This window comes from Stegostoma tigrinum, chromosome 35 (assembly GCF_030684315.1).
Source record: "Stegostoma tigrinum isolate sSteTig4 chromosome 35, sSteTig4.hap1, whole genome shotgun sequence".
Classification (NCBI taxonomy): domain Eukaryota; kingdom Metazoa; phylum Chordata; class Chondrichthyes; order Orectolobiformes; family Stegostomatidae; genus Stegostoma; species Stegostoma tigrinum.
This window is the reverse complement of record NC_081388.1, coordinates 20,453,372-20,474,166: the sequence shown is the minus strand read 5'-3', so window position 1 is coordinate 20,474,166 and position 20,795 is coordinate 20,453,372. Positions and strand designations below refer to the sequence as shown.

General features: G+C 53.3%; 2 protein-coding genes across 4 annotated transcripts in view; one reads left to right on the top strand and one right to left on the bottom strand.

The window, feature by feature from the left end:
* The window catches only part of LOC125447558 (uncharacterized), a 75,539-nt gene that overhangs the window by 5,486 nt on the left and 49,258 nt on the right, over positions 1-20,795 (top strand). For all 3 annotated transcript variants that reach the window (XM_059639934.1, XM_059639936.1, XM_059639935.1), the window contains exon 2: positions 2,874-2,999. In XM_059639934.1, the coding sequence (XP_059495917.1) occupies positions 2,874-2,999 (126 nt within the window). The remainder of the gene's footprint in view (positions 1-2,873; positions 3,000-20,795) is intronic.
* Positions 5,229-20,795, bottom strand: part of LOC125447557 (glutamate--cysteine ligase regulatory subunit-like) — an 86,891-nt gene continuing 71,324 nt past the window's right edge. Inside the window, exon 8 of the mRNA XM_048522037.1 lies at positions 5,229-5,329. Within this exon, the coding sequence (XP_048377994.1) occupies positions 5,280-5,329 (50 nt within the window). The 3' untranslated portion in view covers positions 5,229-5,279. The remainder of the gene's footprint in view (positions 5,330-20,795) is intronic.

Below are 20,795 nucleotides of genomic sequence, written 5' to 3'. Positions count from 1 at the left end.
CTGGACCGTTAATTGATAGGCCTGGGCAACATTCTGGAGACAGATGGTAGAATTTAAATTTAATAAAAATCTGGAATTAAGTGTCTAATGATGATCATGAATCCATTGTCGGAAAATAAAATCCATCTGGTTTCATTAATGCCCTTTAGGGAAGGAAACTGCTATCCTTACTTGGTCTGGTCTACATGTGACTCCAAACCCACAGAAATGTAGTTGACACCTAACTGCCCGCTGGGCAATTAGGGATGGACAATAAATGCTGCCTAGCCAGCGATGCTTACATCCTGTGAATGAATTTTTTAAAATTGTGAGTAAGAGAAAAAGCCTCCCATTCTCATCTTGGGTCATTTTGACAATTGTGCTAACAATGTATCCATAAAACCACAAGACATAGGAGCAGAAGTTAGGACATTCAGCCTGTCGAGCCTGCTCTGCCATTCAATCATGGCTGATTAGTTTCTTAACCCCATTCTCCCGCCTTTTCCCTGTCACCTTAGATCCCCTTGACCATCCTCAACCTATATATCTCAGTCTTAAATGTACTCAATGACCTGGCATCTACAGTCTTCTATTGCAGTGAATTCCATAGATTCACCACTCTCCAGCTAAAGAAGTTTCAGCTCATTGCCATTCTAAAGGGTCTTCTCTTCACTCTAAGGCTGTGCCCTCAGGTCCTAGCATCTCCTGCTAATAGAAATGTCTTTCAATGTTCACTCTATCCAGGCCTTTCAATATTTCATAATTTTCGGCTAGGTCCCCCCATCCTTGTAAACTCCATCTAGTATAGACCTAGAGTCCTCAAACATTCCTCATATGTTAAACCTTTCTTTCCTGGGTCCATTCTTGCAAACCTATTCTGGACCCACTCCATGGCCAGTACATCCTTCCTGAGGGATGGGCCCAAAATTGCTCACAATATTCTAAATTGGTATCATTGGTTATCATTATCCTTTCATCGGACACCCAATCTGAGAGTCAGGTTAAGAAGAAGTTCCGAATGGTTCGCCAATATAAGGCCATTTTGATTTCCTCTACTTGTCCCCTGTGTGTCTAGTTGCGCTCTCAATTTGGTTCCACTTTCGGTGAGGATTTACTGTAAAGGTTTAAGATAACCCTGGAAACAATGGATAGGTAGCTACATTCAGCACGGCTTCATAGGTTGTAGCATGGCAGAAACCACCCCCCCGCCCCACCCGCCCCCACTCCCACCGCCCCTGCCGTAAGGTCCTAATGAAATCTTCCATTTCCTCTCGAGTCCAAGGACTGGGCAGTGAGATTTGTCCATGCTTACAGGCAAAGTCCACCATTGGCATCTGCAGGGTGCCTCTGCTCTGGACCACCCTATGTTCTGACTCACTGTTAGTACGTCTATCAGAAGGAGTTACAGACTGAGCCCTCCTGGAGTGGTGCTTGAACCTGAAGTTTCTGGTCCAGACTCAGGGATATTGCCACTTTGCCATCCAAAGAACCAAAACTGTTCCAGAACGCAATGTAAGAGTTTCAGTGAAAAGACAATGAGCGTGAGAAGGGTGAGATGAATAGATAGTTAGTTCAGCACAGGTTTGACAGACTGAATGACTTGTTGTAATAGTGTGAGATTATAAATATGCTATGCTTTTAAACAACAAAATCAAATGTTGTGAGCATTGTTGGTAAGGTCAGTATTTGCATATTTTCTCACCAACACATTCAGGAATGTTAGGGCATGCCTTGGGACTAGGTGGGACTTGAACCTTGGTCTCCAAGCTCAGAGGTAGGGACACTACATTGCTCCTCAACAGCCTTTAATGTCAGCATTCATTGCCTATCACTCATCGTCTTTGGTAAGTTGGTGGCGGGCCTCCTTCTTAATCCAATATGGCTCCCACAACACCTTCAGGGAGGGAATTCCAGGATTTTGACCCAGTGACAGTGAAGGAATGGTGACATAATTCCAAGTCAGGATGGCGAGTGACTCGGAGGGGAACTTGCAGGGGGTGGCGTTCCCATGTGTCTGCTGCCCTTGTCCTTCTAATTGGAGGTGGTCAGGGTTTTGCGAAGTGCTGCCTAAGGATCTTTGGTGAATATCTGCAGTGCGTTTTGTAGATGGTACACACTGCTGTTACTGAGCATCAGTGGTGGAGGGAGTGATGTTTGTGGGTGTGCTGCCAATCAAGTGGGCTTCTTTTTCCTGGATGGTGCCAAGCTCCTTGAGTGTTGTTGGAGCTGCCCCCATCCAGGCAAGTGGGGAACATTCCATCGCACTCCTGACTTGTGTCTTGTAGATGGTGGAGAGGCTTTGGGGAGTCAGGAGGTGAGTTACTCACCGCAGTATTCCTAACCTCTGAACCCGCTCCTGTAGCCACTGTGTTTGCGTGGCTGGCTCAGTTCAGTTTCTAGTCAATGGCAACCCCTAAAATGTTGATAGTGTGGGGATACAATGGTGGTAATACTATTGAATGTCAAGGAGTGGGGGCTAGATTGTCTCTTACTGGACATGGTCACTGCCTGGCATTTGTATGGTGTGGATATAAATTGCCACATTTCAGCCCACACCTGGATATTGTCTAGCTCCTATTGAATTTAGACACGGGTGGGTTTATGCAGGAGCAATAGTAGGCCATTCAGTTACTGAGCCCACCTTTCAGTGAGATCATGGCTGGTCTCATAATCCTCTACTTTCCTAACATTTCCCTTCTTACTGAGGCCCTTAATGGTTAAAAATCCATTTGCCATAGCCTTGAATACACCGAACAACCCAACTTTAACAATTTTCAAGAGGAAAGGAAAATTGGGAACGGTTTGCAGCCGGTCAACACTCCCTTAGACTCAGAATTGGAGAATTAATCTTTACCGAGCTAAAGTGCTCACATCTGACTTCTCTTATTTTAAAGGCTGTGGCAGGGAGATTTCATGTGGAGAATGGACCATTATTTTGGGAAAATCTTGTTTCCTCTTCGTGGTATTGGGCATCTCTTTTCTCGTGATGTTCGTCCTGCTCCTGGCTTGCATTTCAAAAAGTAAGTACCTCACCCTTTCTCAGCAAGAACGTCCTGAGAGCGAACACGTGAGTGAAAATGAGATGCCACTTGCTCCCCCTTTTGTATGTGTGCAGGGTAGAATGCCTTCCAGTCTCCTGCTGTGGAAATCCTTGAGAATCGAGCATTGTCACAGATCACCCAAATCCGCAGATTGGATCTTCTTATGGAAGATTTACCTTAGCGCATTCTCAGAGCACAGGGGGTGGGGAGTCTTAGAGAGACAAGAAAAACAATGCAGTCCCTGCCCAATGTGCTCCTGAGATGCTGCTGGGCCTGCTGTGTTCATCCAGCCTCACATTTTATAATCTTGGATTCTCCAGCATCTGCAGTTCCCATTATCAATGACACATTCTGCTGAGTTAAAACCAGTGCCAGCTCTGTTCCTCCTGGGATGTAAAAACTGCAGAGCTTGCTAGCCAGCCCTGTAATAATCAGTACGCCTTACGTTCACCTCCCTTTGGTCATAGGTAGGTGTGACACTTAGAATTTCCTCCTCTTTGTGTTTTCAATTTCTTACGTGGGAATTGCTAGCATGTGTTCAATGAATGCTCTATGTAACACTTAACAGCGGCATGCAACCTTTCAGGTAGATGTGAAAGATGCCGTGGTACGTTTTAAAGAAAAGAACAAGAGGTCTCCTGTGTCCGCAGCAATATTTTTTCACTCAAAGAGTAATGAATCTGAGGAATTCTTTCCCCCGGAGAGCTGCCTAGCCTGGGGTATTGAGTACTTTCAAGGCTGATGAAGATTTTTCATTAGTGAGGGAATCAAGATAGTCAGAGACTTTTTCCCAGGGCAGAAATGACTATTACGAGGGACATAATTTTAAGGTGATTGGAGGAAAGTGCAGGGGAGATGTCAGAGGTAGGTTCTTCACACAGAGAGTGGTGGGCGTGTGGGATGCGCTGCCGGCAATGGGAATGGAGTCAGATAATTTAGAGATTTTTATTTGATTCTTGGACATGGAGGATAGTAAAATGTAGGGTGTGCAGGGTAGTTTGATCTTCATGGGATAATAGGTTGGCACAAAATTGTGGGCTGAAGGGCCTGTACTGTGCTGTACTGTTCTATGTTCTAAGAGTAAAGCTAGGGAAGTGGAGTTGAGGATTATCACACTAGTCATGATCTCGTTGAATGGCAGTGTGAACCAGATGGACTGAATGGCCTCCATCTGCTCATATGGCTTCATTAGATTGGCATTACAGAAACAGGCCGCATGGAGTAACTGGGTGTTCAAGCTTCATCAGCTCTTTCTCCCGCCTTACTGCATCTCACCTGCGAACATAACCCTCAATTCATAGAGTCATAGAGCTCTACAGCATGGAAACAGGTCCTTTGGTCCAACTCATCTATGATGATCAGGGATCCTAAATTAACCTAGTCCCATTCACCAGCATCAGGCCCTTGTCACTTTAAGCCCTTCCTACCTACACACCCATTCAGATGTCTTTTTAAATACCTCCACCACTTCCTCTGGCAGCTCATTCCATACACACACCACCCTCTGCATAAAATTGTTGCCCCTTAGGTCCCTTTCAAATCTTTCCCCTCTCATCTTAAACCTATGCCCCTCTAGCTTTGGACCACCTCCACCACCCCGCCCACCCTGGGGAAAAGCACCTTGGCTCTTCATCTTACCCATGTCCCTCCTGATTTTACAAACCTCTACAAAGTCACCCCTCATCTTCCTCCATCATGTGGTTATCTAAATTCCTTTTAAATATACTGAAATTATTAGCCACAACCATTCCCTGCTGGAAGTGAGTTCCATGTCCTCTCCACTCTCTGGGGAAAGAGCCATCTCCTGAATTAGCATCGGATGTATCAAGAACGAGTTTACATCGATGACTTCTGGTTTTGAATTTATGCACATCATGGAAACATCTTTTCTGTGTGGACCCAGCTGAATAGGACATAGAAATAGAACAGTCCAACGAAATGTTGCTTTTTGCAAGTTATTGACTGTAGCTCTGTTTCATTTCCAACTGGTCACCATTTGGTCTCTTGTAATATTTCAGCTGCTCATCACAGATTGAGCAATTGAAAATGGGGCCATTAGGGATTACTAACTAATGAAAAACTTTCGCATCTCATGGAAATATCTAATCCCTCAAAATTATTTAATTTATCAGTAAATGTATGGGATAAACTACACCACTGCAATGTAAAACTCATAAACTTTAATGAAAAGATTTTTCATATTTTAATCAAATGTTTGCTGCAACCATCCAGTGCCCTTCATGTTGGGCTGTTATGTAGCTAAAGATAGATATCCATTTCTCTTTGTATTTCACTTACAAATCTCCAAGCTGAAATGAAGCAGAATCACAAATTAATGACCAAACTCAACCAAAGAAAGTTTTTCAAAACACCTTTGAAAGGTTTTCATTTTGTTTCAGCGCCCCCAGCTTCTCCATTTGAGTAACCGGGAGGAAACAGGGACATTCTCTCCATCTCTGAGCATCTGCAGTGTCTAGTTTCCCAAATGTGTCTCTCCCCAAGTGTTCCTGGTTCCACACCACAGGGAAGCACTCACAGAGAATCGGCTGTCACTCTGAGTTCATCTATGAAACGGTGAGAAGAATGCCTTATAATATGTTTCTGACATGGAGGGAAGCTGCATTTGTGAGCCCCACTGACCCCTTAAGAAACAATGCAAAGGGCCTTGATCCTCAATTCAGTGGGAGAGTTTATACTGGTTTCTCTAGGTTTTCCTGCTAGCTGGGATAACCACTTCCCCACCCATCTCAACAAGGTCTCACCCCATATCTCTGTCAGCTTCAGAGTGTCAGGTAGGATAGTTAAAGAGGGGCACATTAACGGACCAGCTGAAAGGATGTTTCATTTTCTACTCATTTTGTGGGATGTGGGTGTCACTGGCTGGGTCAGCATTTCTTGCCCATGCCCAGTTGCCCCTTGAGAAGGTGGGGGTGAGCTGCCTTCTTGAACCGCTGCATTCCTCCTGCTGTGTGTTGACCCACAATGCCCCTAGGGAGGGAATTCCAGGATTTTCATCCAGCAACAATGAAGGAATGGTGGTATATTTCCAAGTCAGGATGGTGAGTGGCTTGGAGGGGAACTTGCAGGGAGTGGTGTCCCCATGTATCTGCTGCCCTTATCCTTCTGGATGGTAATGGTTGTGGGTTTGGAAAGTGTTGCCCGAGGATCTTTGGTGAATCTCTGCAGAGCATCTTGTAGGTGGTACACACTGCTGTTACTGAGCATCGGTGATGGAGGGAGTGGATGTTTGTGGATGTGGTGCCACTCAGCCGGGCTGCTTTGTCCTGGATGGTCTTAAGCTTCTAGAGTGTTGTTGGGCCTGCTCCCATCTAGGCAAGTGGAGAGCATTCCATCCCACTTCTGACTTGTGCCTTGTAGATGGTGGACAGGCTTTGAGGAGTCAAGAGAAATGTATCATAGAAACTTGCAGCACAGAAGAGGCCCTTTGGCCCATCGAGTTTGCACTCACTCTAAATCTACACACGTGTCACTTTCCAGCACTTGGCCCACAAACCTGAATCTTATGACAGTTCAGGGGCATTTCTTTCAGATGCCACTCTTTTGTAACTTGTACACCTTCCCAAGTTCTGCTCCACACTGGCCAGTTTACACACAGCAAGATCCTGCAATACTGTTCAGCTAATAAGCAGGCAAGCCGTCTTATTGCTGTCATTGGGGCACAGGGCAAAGTTCCCTTCTTCGAAACAGTGCTGTCGGATTTTTATGGCTAGCTGATAGTGCAGTCTGAGCATATCTCATCCCAAAAGACAGGATCTGCGACAGCTCCACTTTCTAGCTGCATGGAGTCAACTTTGATATATTTCATGCCCAAGTCCTGGAATGGGACCACAACTCTCGACCTTCCTACTCAGAGCTGAGATCGCTGCCTGCAGAGATTTCTTTGACAGATAGTCTCTGGCAGCTCAGTGCTGAACAAAGGCATTGAACACGCCACCTTCAAACAGTGCAGAACACACATGGCAGATGGTAACTCGTGTTGGTGATGTCCAAAAAGCGTTAGAAGTGAGAGGTGAGAAAGTTTGAGATGAAAGCTGATAAACCTGAAACAAAATGTTTCTTACTCTTTGAGGAAAATTTTGTTTCAAATTCTTTGCATTCCATGTTGGCCCGTTCTGTCCTCAGTGATGGAGGTCAATTTCACTCTCTTTCAGTTTCGGTGGTGGACCATAAAATGGACCAGGATAAGACGTTGGATCCAACAAATTACGATTCACTTTTTTCAAAGTTGTTTTTGATTTGTTTCAATTGTCCCAAGCTCCCCGCCGCCCCATTCGGTAGCCAACACAGGAGAGTGCAGAATATGCTTTCTCTCTCTCTCCCTCTCTCTGCTTCCAGTGTTTTGGAGTTGGATTTTGTATGGTGTGGTGAATGCAGTCAAACCCCAACTCTGTCCCTACGTTGGGGCATGATGAAAGAGCTGTGTGTTTCTGACTGGGATCACAGTTCCTGCAGACATCTGGAGTGTCCCTTCAATCCAGTGGCTGCCCACCCAGGCCAGTCTTGTCAGGGGTGAGGTGGGATGGGGTGGGGAGTCGCAAGACAGACCACATCTCTTACTTCCCCCTGGGGGTCCTGTGGGTGAAATAGCCAATCACGTGGCGGCTGCTGTGATATGGTAACTACAGAAGTTTTGAGTGTGAGGTGAGGGTTCCAGCCAGGATGAGTGCCAGGCAAGTAGTGTAGGAGTATGATACACTGCGATGTAGGAGGGATCTAGGTAATTGGGTGCCAATATGCCAGTTATGTGAGAATAGTTGAGTGCAGAATATCAACGAGGTAAGGTGCAGAAAGGTAGGGTGTCAGAATGTCACATTAGTAGGATTCCAGAGTGCCAGAGAGGTAGGGTGCCAGACTACCAGGTAGATAGGGTGCCAGAGTGGCAGAGAGGTAGGGTGCCAGGCTACCAGGTAGATAGGGTGCCAGAGTGGCAGAGAGGTAGGGTGCCAGGCTACCAGGTAGATAGGGTGCCAGGGTGCCAGAGAGGTAGGGTGCCAGGTTACCAGGTAGATAGGGTTCCAGAGTGCCAGAGAGGTAGGATGCCAGGTTCGCAGGTAGGTAGGTTTCCAGAGTGCCAGAGAGGTAGGGTTCCAGACTACCAGGTAGATAGGGTTCCAGAGTGCCAGAGAGGTAGGGTGCCAGTCTACCAGGCAGATAGGGTTCCAGAGTGCCAGAGAGGTAGGGTGCCAGACTACCAGGTAGATAGGGTGCCAGAGTGGCAGAGAGGTAGGGTGTCAGACTACCAGGTAGATAGGGTTCCAGAGTGCCAGAGAGGTAGGGTGCCAGGCTACCAGGTAGATAGGGTGCCAGATTGCCAGAGAGGTAGGGTGCCAGACTACCAGGTAGATAGGGTGCCAGAGTGGCAGAGAGGTAGGGTGTCAGACTACCAGGTAGATAGGGTTCCAGAGTGCCAGAGAGGTAGGGTGCCAGGCTACCAGGTAGATAGGGTTCCAGAGTGCCAGAGAGGTAGGGTGCCAGACTACCAGGTAGATAGGGTGCCAAAGTGCCAGAGAGCTAGGGTGCCAGACTACCAGATAGATAGGGTTCCAGAGTGCCAGAGAGGTAGGGTGCCAGACTACCAGGTAGATAGGGTGCCAGAGTGCCAGAGAGGTAGGGTGCCAGACTACCAGGTAGATAGGGTTCCAGAGTGCCAGAGAGGTAGGGAGCCAGGCTACCAGGTAGATAGCGTTCCAGAGTGCCAGAGAGGTAGGATGCCAGGCTACCAGGTAGGTAGGGTTCCAGAGTGCCAGAGAGGTAGGGTGCCAGACTCCCAGGTAGATAGGGTGCCAGAGTGCCAGAGAGGTAGGGTGCCAGGCTACCAGGTAGATAGGTTTCCAGAGTGCCAGAGAGGTATGGTGCCAGGCTACCAGGTAGATAGTGTTCCAGAGTGCCAGAGAGGTAGGGTGCCAGACTACCAGGTAGATAGGGTTCCAGAGTGCCAGAGAGGTAGGGTGCCAGGCTACCATATAGGCAGGGTGCCAGACTACCAGGTAGATAGGGTGCCAGACTACCAGGTAGATAGGGTACCAGAGTGCTAGAGAGGTAGGGTGCGAGACTACCAGGTAGATAGGGTGCCAGAGTGCCAGGGAGGTAGGGGGCCAGGCTACTGGGTAGGTAGGGTTCCAGAGTGCCAGAGAGGTAGCATGCCAGGCTACCAGGTAGATAGGGTTCCAGAGTGCAGAGAGGTAGGGTGCCAGGCTACCAGGTAGATAGGGTGCCAGAGTGCCAGTGAGGTTGGGTGCCAGACTACCAGGTAGATAGGGTGCCAGGGTGCCAGAGAGGTAGGGTGCCAGACTACCAGGTAGATAGGGTGCCAGAGTGCCAGTGAGGTAGAGTGCTAGGCTTCTGGGTACGTAGGGTTCCAGAGTGCCAGAGAGGTAGGGTGACAGACTACCAGGTAGATAGGGTTCCAAGTGCCAGAGAGGTTGGGTGCCAGACTATCAGGTAGATAGCGTGCCAGACTACAAGGTAGATAGGGTGTGAGAGTTCCAGAGAGGTAGGGTGCCAGACTACCAGATAGGTAGGGTTCCAGAGTGCCAGAAAGGTAGGGTGCCAGGCAACCAGTTAGATAGGGTGAGAGAGTGCCAGAGGGCTAGGGTGCCAGGCTACCAGGTAGGTAGGGTTCCATAGTGCCAGAGAGGTAGGGTGCCAGGCTACCAGGTAGGTAGGGTTCCAGAGTGCCTGAGAGGTAGGGTGCCAGGCTACCAGGTAGGTAGGGTTCCAGAGTGCCAGAGAGGTAGGGTGCCAGACTACCAGGTAGATAGGGTGCCAGAATACAAGGTAGATAGGGTGTCAGAGTGCCAGAGAGGTAGGGTGCCAGGCTACCAGGTAGGTAGGGTTCCAGAGCGCCAGAGAGGTAGGGTGCCTGGCTATGAGGTAGGTAGGGTGCCAGAGTGCCAGAGAGGTAGGGTGCCAGACTACCAGGTAGATAGGGTGCCAGAGTGCCAGTGAGGTAGGGTGCCAGACTACCAGGTAGATAGGCTTCCAGAGTGCCAGAGAGGTAGGGTGCCAGACTACGAGGTAGGTAGGGTGCCAGAGTGCCAGAGAGGTAGTGTGCCAGGCTACCAGGTAGATAGGGTGCCAGAGTGCCAGTGAGGTAGGGTGCCAGACTACCAGGTAGATAGGGTGCCAGGGTGCCAGTGAGGTAGGGTGCCAGACTACCAGGTAGGTAGGGTGCCAGAGTGCCAGAGAGGTAGGGTGCCAGGCTACCTGGTACATAGGGTTCCAGAGTGCCAGTGAGGTAGGGTGCTAGGCTACCAGGTAGGTAGGGTTCCAGAGTGCCAGAGAGGTAGGGTGCCAGACTACCAGGTAGATAGGGTTCCAGAGTGCCAGAGAGGTAGGGTGCCAGGCGACCGGGTAGATAGGGTGCCAGAGTGGCAGAGAGGTAGGGTGCCAGGCTACCAGGTAGATAGGGTTCAAGAGTGCAAGAGAGATAGGGTGCCAGGCTACCAGGTAGATAGGGTTCCAGAGTGCCAGAGATGTAGTGTGCCAGGCGACCAGGTAGGTAGGGTTCCAGAGTGCCAGAGAGGTAGGATGCCAGGCAACCAGGTAGATAGGGTGCCAGAGTGCCAGAGAGGTAGGGTGCCAGGCTACTAGGTAGATAGGGTTCAAGAGTGCAAGAGAGATAGGGTGCCAGGCTACCAGGTAGATATGGTTCCAGAGTGCCAGAGATGTAGTGTGCCAGGCGACCAGGTAGGTAGGGTTCCAGAGTGCCAGAGAGGTAGGATGCCAGGCTACCAGGTAGATAGGGTGCCAGAGTGCCAGTGAGGTAGGGTGCCAGACTACCAGGTAGATAGGGTGCCAGGGTGCCAGAGAGGTAGGGTGCCAGACTACCAGGTAGGTAGGGTGCCAGAGTGCCAGAGAGGTAGGGTGCCAGACTACCTGGTACATAGGGTTCCAGAGTGCCAGTGAGGTAGGGTGCCAGGCTACCAGGTAGATAGGGTTCCAGAGTGCCAGAGAGGTAGGGTGCCAGGTTACCAGGTAGATAGGGTGCCAGAGTGGCAGAGAGGTAGGGTGCCAGGCTACCAGGTAGATAGGGTTCAAGAGTGCAAGAGAGATAGGGTGCCAGGCTACCAGGTAGATAGGGTTCCAGAGTGCCAGAGATGTAGTGTGCCAGGCGACCAGGTAGGTAGGGTTCCAGAGTGCCAGAGAGGTAGGATGCCAGGAAACCAGGTAGATAGGGTGCCAGAGTGCCAGAGAGGTATGGTGGCAGGCTACCAGGTAGGTAGGGTTCCAGAGTGCCAGAGAGGTAGGGTGCCAGACTACCAGGTAGATAGGGTTCCAGAGTGCCAGAGAGGTAGGGTGCCAGGCTACCATATAGGCAGGGTGCCAGACTACCAGGTAGATAGGGTGCCAGACTACCAGGTAGATAGGGTACCAGAGTGCTAGAGAGGTAGGGTGCGAGACTACCAGGTAGATAGGGTGCCAGAGTGCCAGGGAGGTAGGGTGTCAGACTACCAGGTAGATAGGGTTCCAGAGTGCCAGAGAGGTAGGGTGCCAGGCTACCAGGTAGATAGGGTGCCAGAGTGCCAGAGAGGTAGGGGGCCAGACTACCAGGTAGATAGGGTGCCAGACTACCAGGTAGATAGGGTACCAGAGTGCTAGAGAGGTAGGGTGCGAGACTACCAGGTAGATAGGGTGCCAGAGTGCCAGGGAGGTAGGGTGCCAGGCTACTGGGTAGGTAGGGTTCCAGAGTGCCAGAGAGGTAGCATGCCAGGCTACCAGGTAGATAGGGTTCCAGAGTGCAGAGAGGTAGGGTGCCAGGCTACCAGGTAGATAGGGTGCCAGAGTGCCAGTGAGGTTGGGTGCCAGACTATCAGGTAGATAGCGTGCCAGACTACAAGTTAGATAGGGTGTCAGAGTTCCAGAGAGGTAGGGTGCCAGGCTACCAGGTAGGTAGGGTTCCAGAGTGCCAGAAAGGTAGGGTGCCAGGCTACCAGGTAGATAGGGTGCCAGAGTGCCAGAGAGCTAGGGTGCCAGACTACCAGGTAGATAGGGTTCCAGAGTGCCAGAGAGGGAGGGTGCCAGGCTACCAGGTCGGTAGGGTTCCAGAGTGCCAGAGAGGTGGCGTGCCAGGCAACCAGTTAGATAGGGTGAGAGAGTGCCAGAGGGCTAGGGTGCCAGGCTACCAGGTAGATAGGGTTCCAGAGTGCCAGAGAGGTAGGGTGCCAGGCTACCAGGTAGGTAGGGTTCCAGAGTGCCTGAGAGGTAGGGTGCCAGGCTACCAGGTAGGTAGGGTTCCAGAGTGCCAGAGAGGTAGGGTGCCAGACTACCAGGTAGATAGGGTGCCAGAATACAAGGTAGATAGGGTGTCAGAGTGCCAGAGAGGTAGGGTGCCAGGCTACCAGGTAGGTAGGGTTCCAGAGTGCCAGAGAGGTAGGGTGCCAGGCTACGAGGTAGGTAGGGTGCCAGAGTGCCAGAGAGGTAGGGTGCCAGACTACCAGGTAGATAGGGTGCCAGAGTGCCAGTGAGGTAGGGTGCCAGACTACCAGGTAGATAGGCTTCCAGAGTGCCAGAGAGGTAGGGTGCCAGACTACGAGGTAGGTAGGGTGCCAGAGTGCCAGAGAGGTAGTGTGCCAGGCTACCAGGTAGATAGGGTGCCAGAGTGCCAGTGAGGTAGGGTGCCAGACTACCAGGTAGATAGGGTGCCAGGGTGCCAGTGAGGTAGGGTGCCAGACTACCAGGTAGGTAGGGTGCCAGAGTGCCAGAGAGGTAGGGTGCCAGACTACCTGGTACATAGGGTTCCAGAGTGCCAGTGAGGTAGGGTGCCAGGCTACCAGGTAGGTAGGGTTCCAGAGTGCCAGAGAGGTAGGGTGCCAGACTACCAGGTAGATAGGGTTCCAGAGTGCCAGAGAGGTAGGGTGCCAGGCAACCAGGTAGATAGGGTGCCAGAGTGCCAGAGAGGTATGGTGGCAGGCTACCAGGTAGGTAGGGTTCCAGAGTGCCAGAGAGGTAGGGTGCCAGACTACCAGGTAGATAGGGTTCCAGAGTGCCAGAGAGGTAGGGTGCCAGGCTACCATATAGGCAGGGTGCCAGACTACCAGGTAGATAGGGTGCCAGACTACCAGGTAGATAGGGTACCAGAGTGCTAGAGAGGTAGGGTGCGAGACTACCAGGTAGATAGGGTGCCAGAGTGCCAGGGAGGTAGGGTGCCAGGCTACTGGGTAGGTAGGGTTCCAGAGTGCCAGAGAGGTAGCATGCCAGGCTACCAGGTAGATAGGGTTCCAGAGTGCAGAGAGGTAGGGTGCCAGGCTACCAGGTAGATAGGGTGCCAGAGTGCCAGTGAGGTTGGGTGCCAGACTACCAGGTAGATAGGGTGCCAGGGTGCCAGAGAGGTAGTGTGCCAGACTACCAGGTAGATAGGGTGCCAGAGTGCCAGTGAGGTAGAGTGCTAGGCTTCTGGGTACGTAGGGTTCCAGAGTGCCAGAGAGGTAGGGTGACAGACTACCAGGTAGATAGGGTTCCAAGTGCCAGAGAGGTTGGGTGCCAGACTATCAGGTAGATAGCGTGCCAGACTACAAGGTAGATAGGGTGTCAGAGTTCCAGAGAGGTAGGGTGCCAGGCTACCAGGTAGGTAGGGTTCCAGAGTGCCAGAAAGGTAGGGTGCCAGGCTACCAGGTAGATAGGTTGCCGGAGTGCCAGAGAGCTAGGGTGCCAGACTACCAGGTAGATAGGGTTCCAGAGTGCCAGAGAGGTAGGGTGCCAGGCTACCAGGTAGGTAGGGTTCCAGAGTGCCAGAGAGGTGGCGTGCCAGGCAACCAGTTAGATAGGGTGAGAGAGTGCCAGAGGTCTAGGGTGCCAGGCTACCAGGTAGATAGGGTTCCAGAGTGCCTGAGAGGTAGGGTGCCAGACTACCAGGTAGATAGGGTGCCAGAATACAAGGTAGATAGGGTGTCAGAGTGCCAGTGAGGTAGGGTGCCAGGCTACCAGGTAGGTAGGGTTCCAGAGTGCCAGAGAGGTAGGGTGCCAGGCTACGAGGTAGGTAGGGTGCCAGAGTGCCAGAGAGGTAGGGTGCCAGACTACCAGGTAGATAGGGTGCCAGAGTGCCAGTGAGGTAGGGTGCCAGACTACCAGGTAGATAGGCTTCCAGAGTGCCAGAGAGGTAGAGTGCCAGACTACGAGGTAGGTAGGGTGCCAGAGTGCCAGAGAGGTAGTGTGCCAGGCTACCGGGTAGATAGGGTGCCAGAGTGCCAGTGAGGTAGGGTGCCAGACTACCAGGTAGATAGGGTGCCAGGGTGCCAGTGAGGTAGGGTGCCAGACTACCAGGTAGGTAGGGTGCCAGAGTGCCAGAGAGGTAGGGTGCCAGGCTACCTGGTACATAGGGTTCCAGAGTGCCAGTGAGGTAGGGTGCCAGGCTACCAGGTAGGTAGGGTTCCAGAGTGCCAGAGAGGTAGGGTGCCAGACTACCAGGTAGATAGGGTTCTAGAGTGCCAGAGAGGTAGGGTGCCAGGTTACCAGGTAGATAGGGTGCCAGAGTGGCAGAGAGGTAGGGTGCCAGGCGACCAGGTAGATAGGGTAAAAGAGTGCAAGAGAGATAGGGTGCCAGGCTACCAGGTAGATAGGGTTCCAGAGTGCCAGAGATGTAGTGTGCCAGGCGACCAGGTAGGTAGGGTTCCAGAGTGCCAGAGAGGTAGGATGCCAGGCAACCAGGTAGATAGGGTGCCAGAGTGCCAGAGAGGTATGGTGGCAGGCTACCAGGTAGGTAGGGTTCCAGTGCGCCAGAGAGGTAGTGTGCCAGACTACCAGGTAGGTAGGGTTCCAGAGTGCCAGAGAGGTAGGGTGCCAGGCTACCAGGTAGATAGGGTGCCAGAGAGGTAGGGTGCCAGGCTACCAGGTAGGTAGGGTTCCAGAGTGCCAGAGTGGTAGGGCGCCAGACTACCAGATAGATAGGGTTCCAGATTGCCAGAGAGGTCGGGTGTCAGGCTACCAGGTAGGTAGGGTTCCAGAGTGCCAGAGAGGTCGGGTGTCAGGCTGCCAGGTAGGTAGGGTTCCAGAGTGCCAGAGAGGTAGGGTGCCAGGCTACGAGGTAGGTAGGGTTCCAGAGTGCCAGAGAGGTAGGGTGCCAGACTATCAGGTTGATAGGGTGCCAGAGTGCCAGTGAGGTAGGGTGCCAGACTACCAGGTAGATAGGGTTCCAGAGTGCCAGAGAGGTAGGGTGCCAGACTACGAGGTAGGTAGGGTGCCAGAGTGCCAGAGAGGTAGTGTGCCAGGCTACCAGGTAGATAGGGTGCCAGAGTGCCAGTGAGGTAGGGTGCCAGACTACCAGGTACATAGGGTTCCAGAGTGCCAGTGAGGTAGGGTGCCAGGCTAACAGGTAGGTAGGGTTCCAGAGTGCCAGAGAGGTAGGGTGCCAGACTACCACGTAGATAGGGTTCCAGAGTGCCAGAGAGGTAGGGTGCCAGGCTACCAGGTAGATAGGGTGCCAGAGTGCCAGAGAGGTAGGGTGCCAGGCTACCAGGTAGATAGGGTTCCAGAGTGCAACAGAGCTAGGGTGCCAGAGTACCAGGTAGATAGGGTTCCAGAGTGCCAGAGAGGTAGGGTGCCAGGCAACCAGGTAGATAGGGTGCCAGAGTGCCAGTGAGGTATGGTGGCAGGCTACCAGGTAGGTAGGGTTCCAGAGCGCCAGAGAGGAAGGGTGCCAGACTACCAGGTAGATAGGGTTCCAGAGCGCCAGAGAGGTAGGGTGCCAGACTACCAGGTAGGTAGGGTTCCAGAGTGCCAGAGAGGTAGGGTGCCAGGCTACCAGGTAGATAGGGTGCCAGAGTGCCAGAAAGGTAGGGTGCCAGGCTACCAGGTAGGTAGAGTTCCAGAGTGCCAGAGAGGTTAGATGCCAGACTACCAGGTAGATAGGGTTCCAGAGTGCCAGAGAGGTAGGGTGCCAGACTATCAGGTAGATAGGGTGCCAGAATACAAGGTAGATAGGGTGTCAGAGTGCCAGAGAGGTAGGGTGCCAGGCTACCAGGTAGGTAGGGTTCCAGAGTGCAAGTGAGGTAGGGTGCCAGGCTACCAGGTAGATAGGGTGCCAGAGTGCCAAAGAGGTAGGGTGCCAGGCTACCAGGTAGATAGGGTGCCAGAGTGCCAGAGAGGTAGGGTGCCAGACTACCAGGTAGATAGGGTGCCAGAGTGCCAGTGAGGTAGGGTGCCAGACTACCAGGTAGATAGGCTTCCAGAGTGCCAGAGAGGTAGGGTGCCAGACTACGTGGTGGGTAGGGTGCCAGAGTGCCAGAGAGGTACTGTGCCAGGCTACCAGGTAGATAGGGTGCCAGAGTACCAGTGAGGTAGGGTGCCAGACTACCAGGTAGATAGGGTGCCAGGCTGCCAGTGAGGTAGGGTGCCAGACTACGAGGTAGGTAGGGTGCCAGAGTGCCAGAGAGGTAGGGTGCCAGACTACCAGGTACATAGGGTTCCAGAGTGCCAGAGAGGTAGGGTCCCAAGCTAGCAGGTAGATAGGGTGCCAGAGTGCCAGAAAGGTCGGGTGCCAGGCTACCAGGTAGGTAGGGTTCCAGAGTGCCAGAGAGGTAGTGTGCCAGGCTACTGGATAGGTAGGGTTCCAGAGTGCCAGAGAGGTAGGGTGCCAGACTACCAGGTAGATAGGGTGCCAGAGTGCCAGAGAGGTATGGTGCCAGGCTACCAGGTAGATAGGGTTCCAGAGTGCCAGAGAGATAGGATGCCAGGCTACCAGGCAGGTATGTTTCCAGAGTGCCAGAGAGGTAGGGTGCCAGACTACCAGGTGCGTAGGGTTCCAGAGTGCCAGAGAGGTAGGGTGCCAGACTACCACGTAGATTGGGTGCCAGAGTGGCAGAGAGGTAGGGTGCCAGGATACCAGGTAGGTAGGGTTCCAGAGTGCCAGAGAGGTAGGGTGCCAGACTACCAGGTAGATAGGGTTCCAGAGTGCCAGAGAGGTAGGGTGCCAGACTATCAGGTAGATAGGGTGCCAGAATACAAGGTAGATAGGGTGTCAGAGTGCCAGAGAGGTCGGGTGCCAGGCTACCAGGTAGGTAGGGTTCCAGAGTGCAAGAGAGGTAGGGTGCCAGGCTACCAGATAGATAGGGTGCCAGAGTGCCAGAGAGGTAGGGTGCCAGGCTACCAGGTAGATAGGGTGCCAGAGTGCCAGAGAGGTAGGGTGCCAGACTACCAGATAGATAGGGTGCCAGAGTGCCAGTGAGGTAGGGTGCCAGACTACCAGGTAGATAGGCTTCCAGAGTGCCAGAGAGGTAGGGTGCCAGACTACGAGGTGGGTAGGGTGCCAGAGTGCCAGAGAGGTACTGTGCCAGGCTACCAGGTAGATAGGGTGCCAGAGTGCCAGTGAGGTAGGGTGCCAGACTACCAGGTAGATAGGGTGCCAGGGTGCCAGTGAGGTAGGGTGCCAGACTACCAGGTAGGTAGGGTGGCAGAGTGCCAGAGAGGTAGGGTGCCAGACTACCAGGTACATAGGGTTCCAGAGTGCCAGAGAGGTAGGGTCCCAAGCTACCAGGTAGATAGGGTGCCAGAGTGCCAGAAAGGTCGGGTGCCAGACTACCAGGTGCGTAGGGTTCCAGAGTGCCAGAGAGGTAGGGTGCCAGACTACCACGTAGATTGGGTGACAGAGTGGCAGAGAGGTAGGGTGCCAGGATACCAGGTAGGTAGGGTTCCAGAGTGCCAGAGAGGTAGGGTGCCAGGATACCAGGTAGGTAGGGTTCCAGAGTGCCAGAGAGGTAGGGTGCCAGACTACCAGGTAGATAGGGCTGCAGAGTGCCAGAGAGGTAGGGTGCCAGGCTACCAGGTAGGTAGGGTTCCAGAGTGCCAGAGAGGTAGGGTGCCAGACTACCACATAGTTAGGGTGACAGAGTGCCAGAGAGGTATGGTGCCAGACTACGAGGTAGGTAGGGTGCCAGAGTGCCAGAGAGGTAGTGTGCCAGGCTACCAGGTAGATAGGGTGCCAGAGTGCCAGAGAGGTAGGGTGCCAGACTACGAGGTAGGTAGGGTGCCAGAGTGCCAGAGAGGTAGTGTGCCAGGCTACCAGGTAGATAGGGTGCCAGAGTGCCAGTGAGGTAGGGTGCCAGACTACCAGGTAGATAGGGTGCCAGGGTGCCAGTGCGGTAGGGTGCCAGGCTACTGGGTAGGTAGGGTTCCAGAGTGCCAGAGAGGTAGGGTGCCAGACTACCAGGTAGACAGGGTGCCAGAGTGCCAGAGAGGTAGGGTGCCAGGCTACCAGGTAGGTAGGGTGGCAGAGTGCCAGAGAGGTAGGGTGCCAGACTACCAGGTACATAGGGTTCCAGAGTGCCAGAGAGGTAGGGTCCCAAGCTACCAGGTAGATAGGGTGCCAGAGTGCCAGAAAGGTCGGGTGCCAGACTACCAGGTGCGTAGGGTTCCAGAGTGCCAGAGAGGTAGGGTGCCAGACTACCACGTAGATTGGGTGACAGAGTGGCAGAGAGGTAGGGTGCCAGGATACCAGGTAGGTAGGGTTCCAGAGTGCCAGAGAGGTAGGGTGCCAGACTACCAGGTAGATAGGGCTGCAGAGTGCCAGAGAGGTAGGGTGCCAGGCTACCAGGTAGGTAGGGTTCCAGAGTGCCAGAGAGGTAGGGTGCCAGACTACCACGTAGATTGGGTGACAGAGTGGCAGAGAGGTAGGGTGCCAGGATACCAGGTAGGTAGGGTTCCAGAGTGCCAGAGAGGTAGGGTGCCAGGATACCAGGTAGGTAGGGTTCCAGAGTGCCAGAGAGGTAGGGTGCCAGACTACCAGGTAGATAGGGCTGCAGAGTGCCAGAGAGGTAGGGTGCCAGGCTACCAGGTAGGTAGGGTTCCAGAGTGCCAGAGAGGTAGGGTGCCAGACTACCACATAGTTAGGGTGACAGAGTGCCAGAGAGGTATGGTGCCAGACTACCAGGTAGATAGGGTGCCAGAGTGCCAGAGAGGTAGGGTGCCAGGCTACTGGATAGGTAGGGTTCCAGAGTGCCAGAGAGGTAGGGTGCCAGACTACGAGGTAGGTAGGGTGCCAGAGTGCCAGAGAGGTAGTGTGCCAGGCTACCAGGTAGATAGGGTGCCAGAGTGCCAGAGAGGTAGGGTGCCAGACTACGAGGTAGGTAGGGTGCCAGAGTGCCAGAGAGGTAGTGTGCCAGGCTACCAGGTAGATAGGGTGCCAGAGTGCCAGTGAGGTAGGGTGCCAGACTACCAGGTAGATAGGGTGCCAGGGTGCCAGTGCGGTAGGGTGCCAGGCTACTGGGTAGGTAGGGTTCCAGAGTGCCAGAGAGGTAGGGTGCCAGACTACCAGGTAGACAGGGTGCCAGAGTGCCAGAGAGGTAGGGTGCCAGGCTACCAGGTAGGTAGGGTGGCAGAGTGCCAGAGAGGTAGGGTGCCAGACTACCAAGTACATAGGGTTCCAGAGTGCCAGAGAGGTAGGGTCCCAAGCTACCAGGTAGATAGGGTGCCAGAGTGCCAGAAAGGTCGGGTGCCAGACTACCAGGTGCGTAGGGTTCCAGAGTGCCAGAGAGGTAGGGTGCCAGACTACCACGTAGATTGGGTGACAGAGTGGCAGAGAGGTAGGGTGCCAGGATACCAGGTAGGTAGGGTTCCAGAGTGCCAGAGAGGTAGGGTGCCAGACTACCAGGTAGATAGGGCTGCAGAGTGCCAGAGAGGTAGGGTGCCAGGCTACCAGGTAGGTAGGGTTCCAGAGTGCCAGAGAGGTAGGGTGCCAGACTACCACATAGTTAGGGTGACAGAGTGCCAGAGAGGTATGGTGCCAGACTACCAGGTAGATAGGGTGCCAGAGTGCCAGAGAGGTAGGGTACCAGGCTACTGGATAGGTAGGGTTCCAGAGTGCCAGAGAGGTAGGGTGCCAGACTACGAGGTAGGTAGGGTGCCAGAGTGCCAGAGAGGTAGTGTGCCAGGCTACCAGGTAGATAGGGTGCCAGAGTGCCAGAGAGGTAGGGTGCCAGACTACGAGGTAGGTAGGGTGCCAGAGTGCCAGAGAGGTAGTGTGCCAGGCTACCAGGTAGATAGGGTGCCAGAGTGCCAGTGAGGTAGGGTGCCAGACTACCAGGTAGATAGGGTGCCAGGGTGCCAGTGCGGTAGGGTGCCAGGCTACTGGGTAGGTAGGGTTCCAGAGTGCCAGAGAGGTAGGGTGCCAGACTACCAGGTAGACAGGGTGCCAGAGTGCCAGAGAGGTAGGGTGCCAGACTACCAGGTAGATAGGGTTCCAGAGTGCCAGAGAGGTAGGGTGCCAGACTACCAGGTAGATAGGGTTCAAGAGTGCAAGAGAGATAGGGTGCCAGGCTACCAGGTAGATAGGGTTCCAGAGTGCCAGAGATGTAGTGTGCCAGGCGACCAGGTAGGTAGGGTTCCAGAGTGCCAGAGAGGTAGGATGCCAGGCAACCAGGTAGATAGGGTGCCAGAGAGGTAGGGTGCCAGGCTACCAGGTAGGTAGGGTTCCAGAGTGCCAGAGTGGTAGGGCGCCAGACTACCAGATAGATAGGGTTCCAGATTGCCAGAGAGGTAGGGTGACAGGCTACCAGGTAGGTAGGGTTCCAGAGTGCCAGAGAGGTCGGGTGTCAGGCTGCCAGGTAGGTAGGGTTCCAGAGTGCCAGAGAGGTAGGGTGCCAGGCTACGAGGTAGGTAGGGTGCCAGAGTGCCAGAGAGGTAGGGTGCCAGACTATCAGGTTGATAGGGTGCCAGAGTGCCAGTGAGGTAGGGTGCCAGACTACCAGGTAGATAGGGTTCCAGAGTGCCAGAGAGGTAGGGTGCCAGACTACGAGGTAGGTAGGGTGCCAGAGTGCCAGAGAG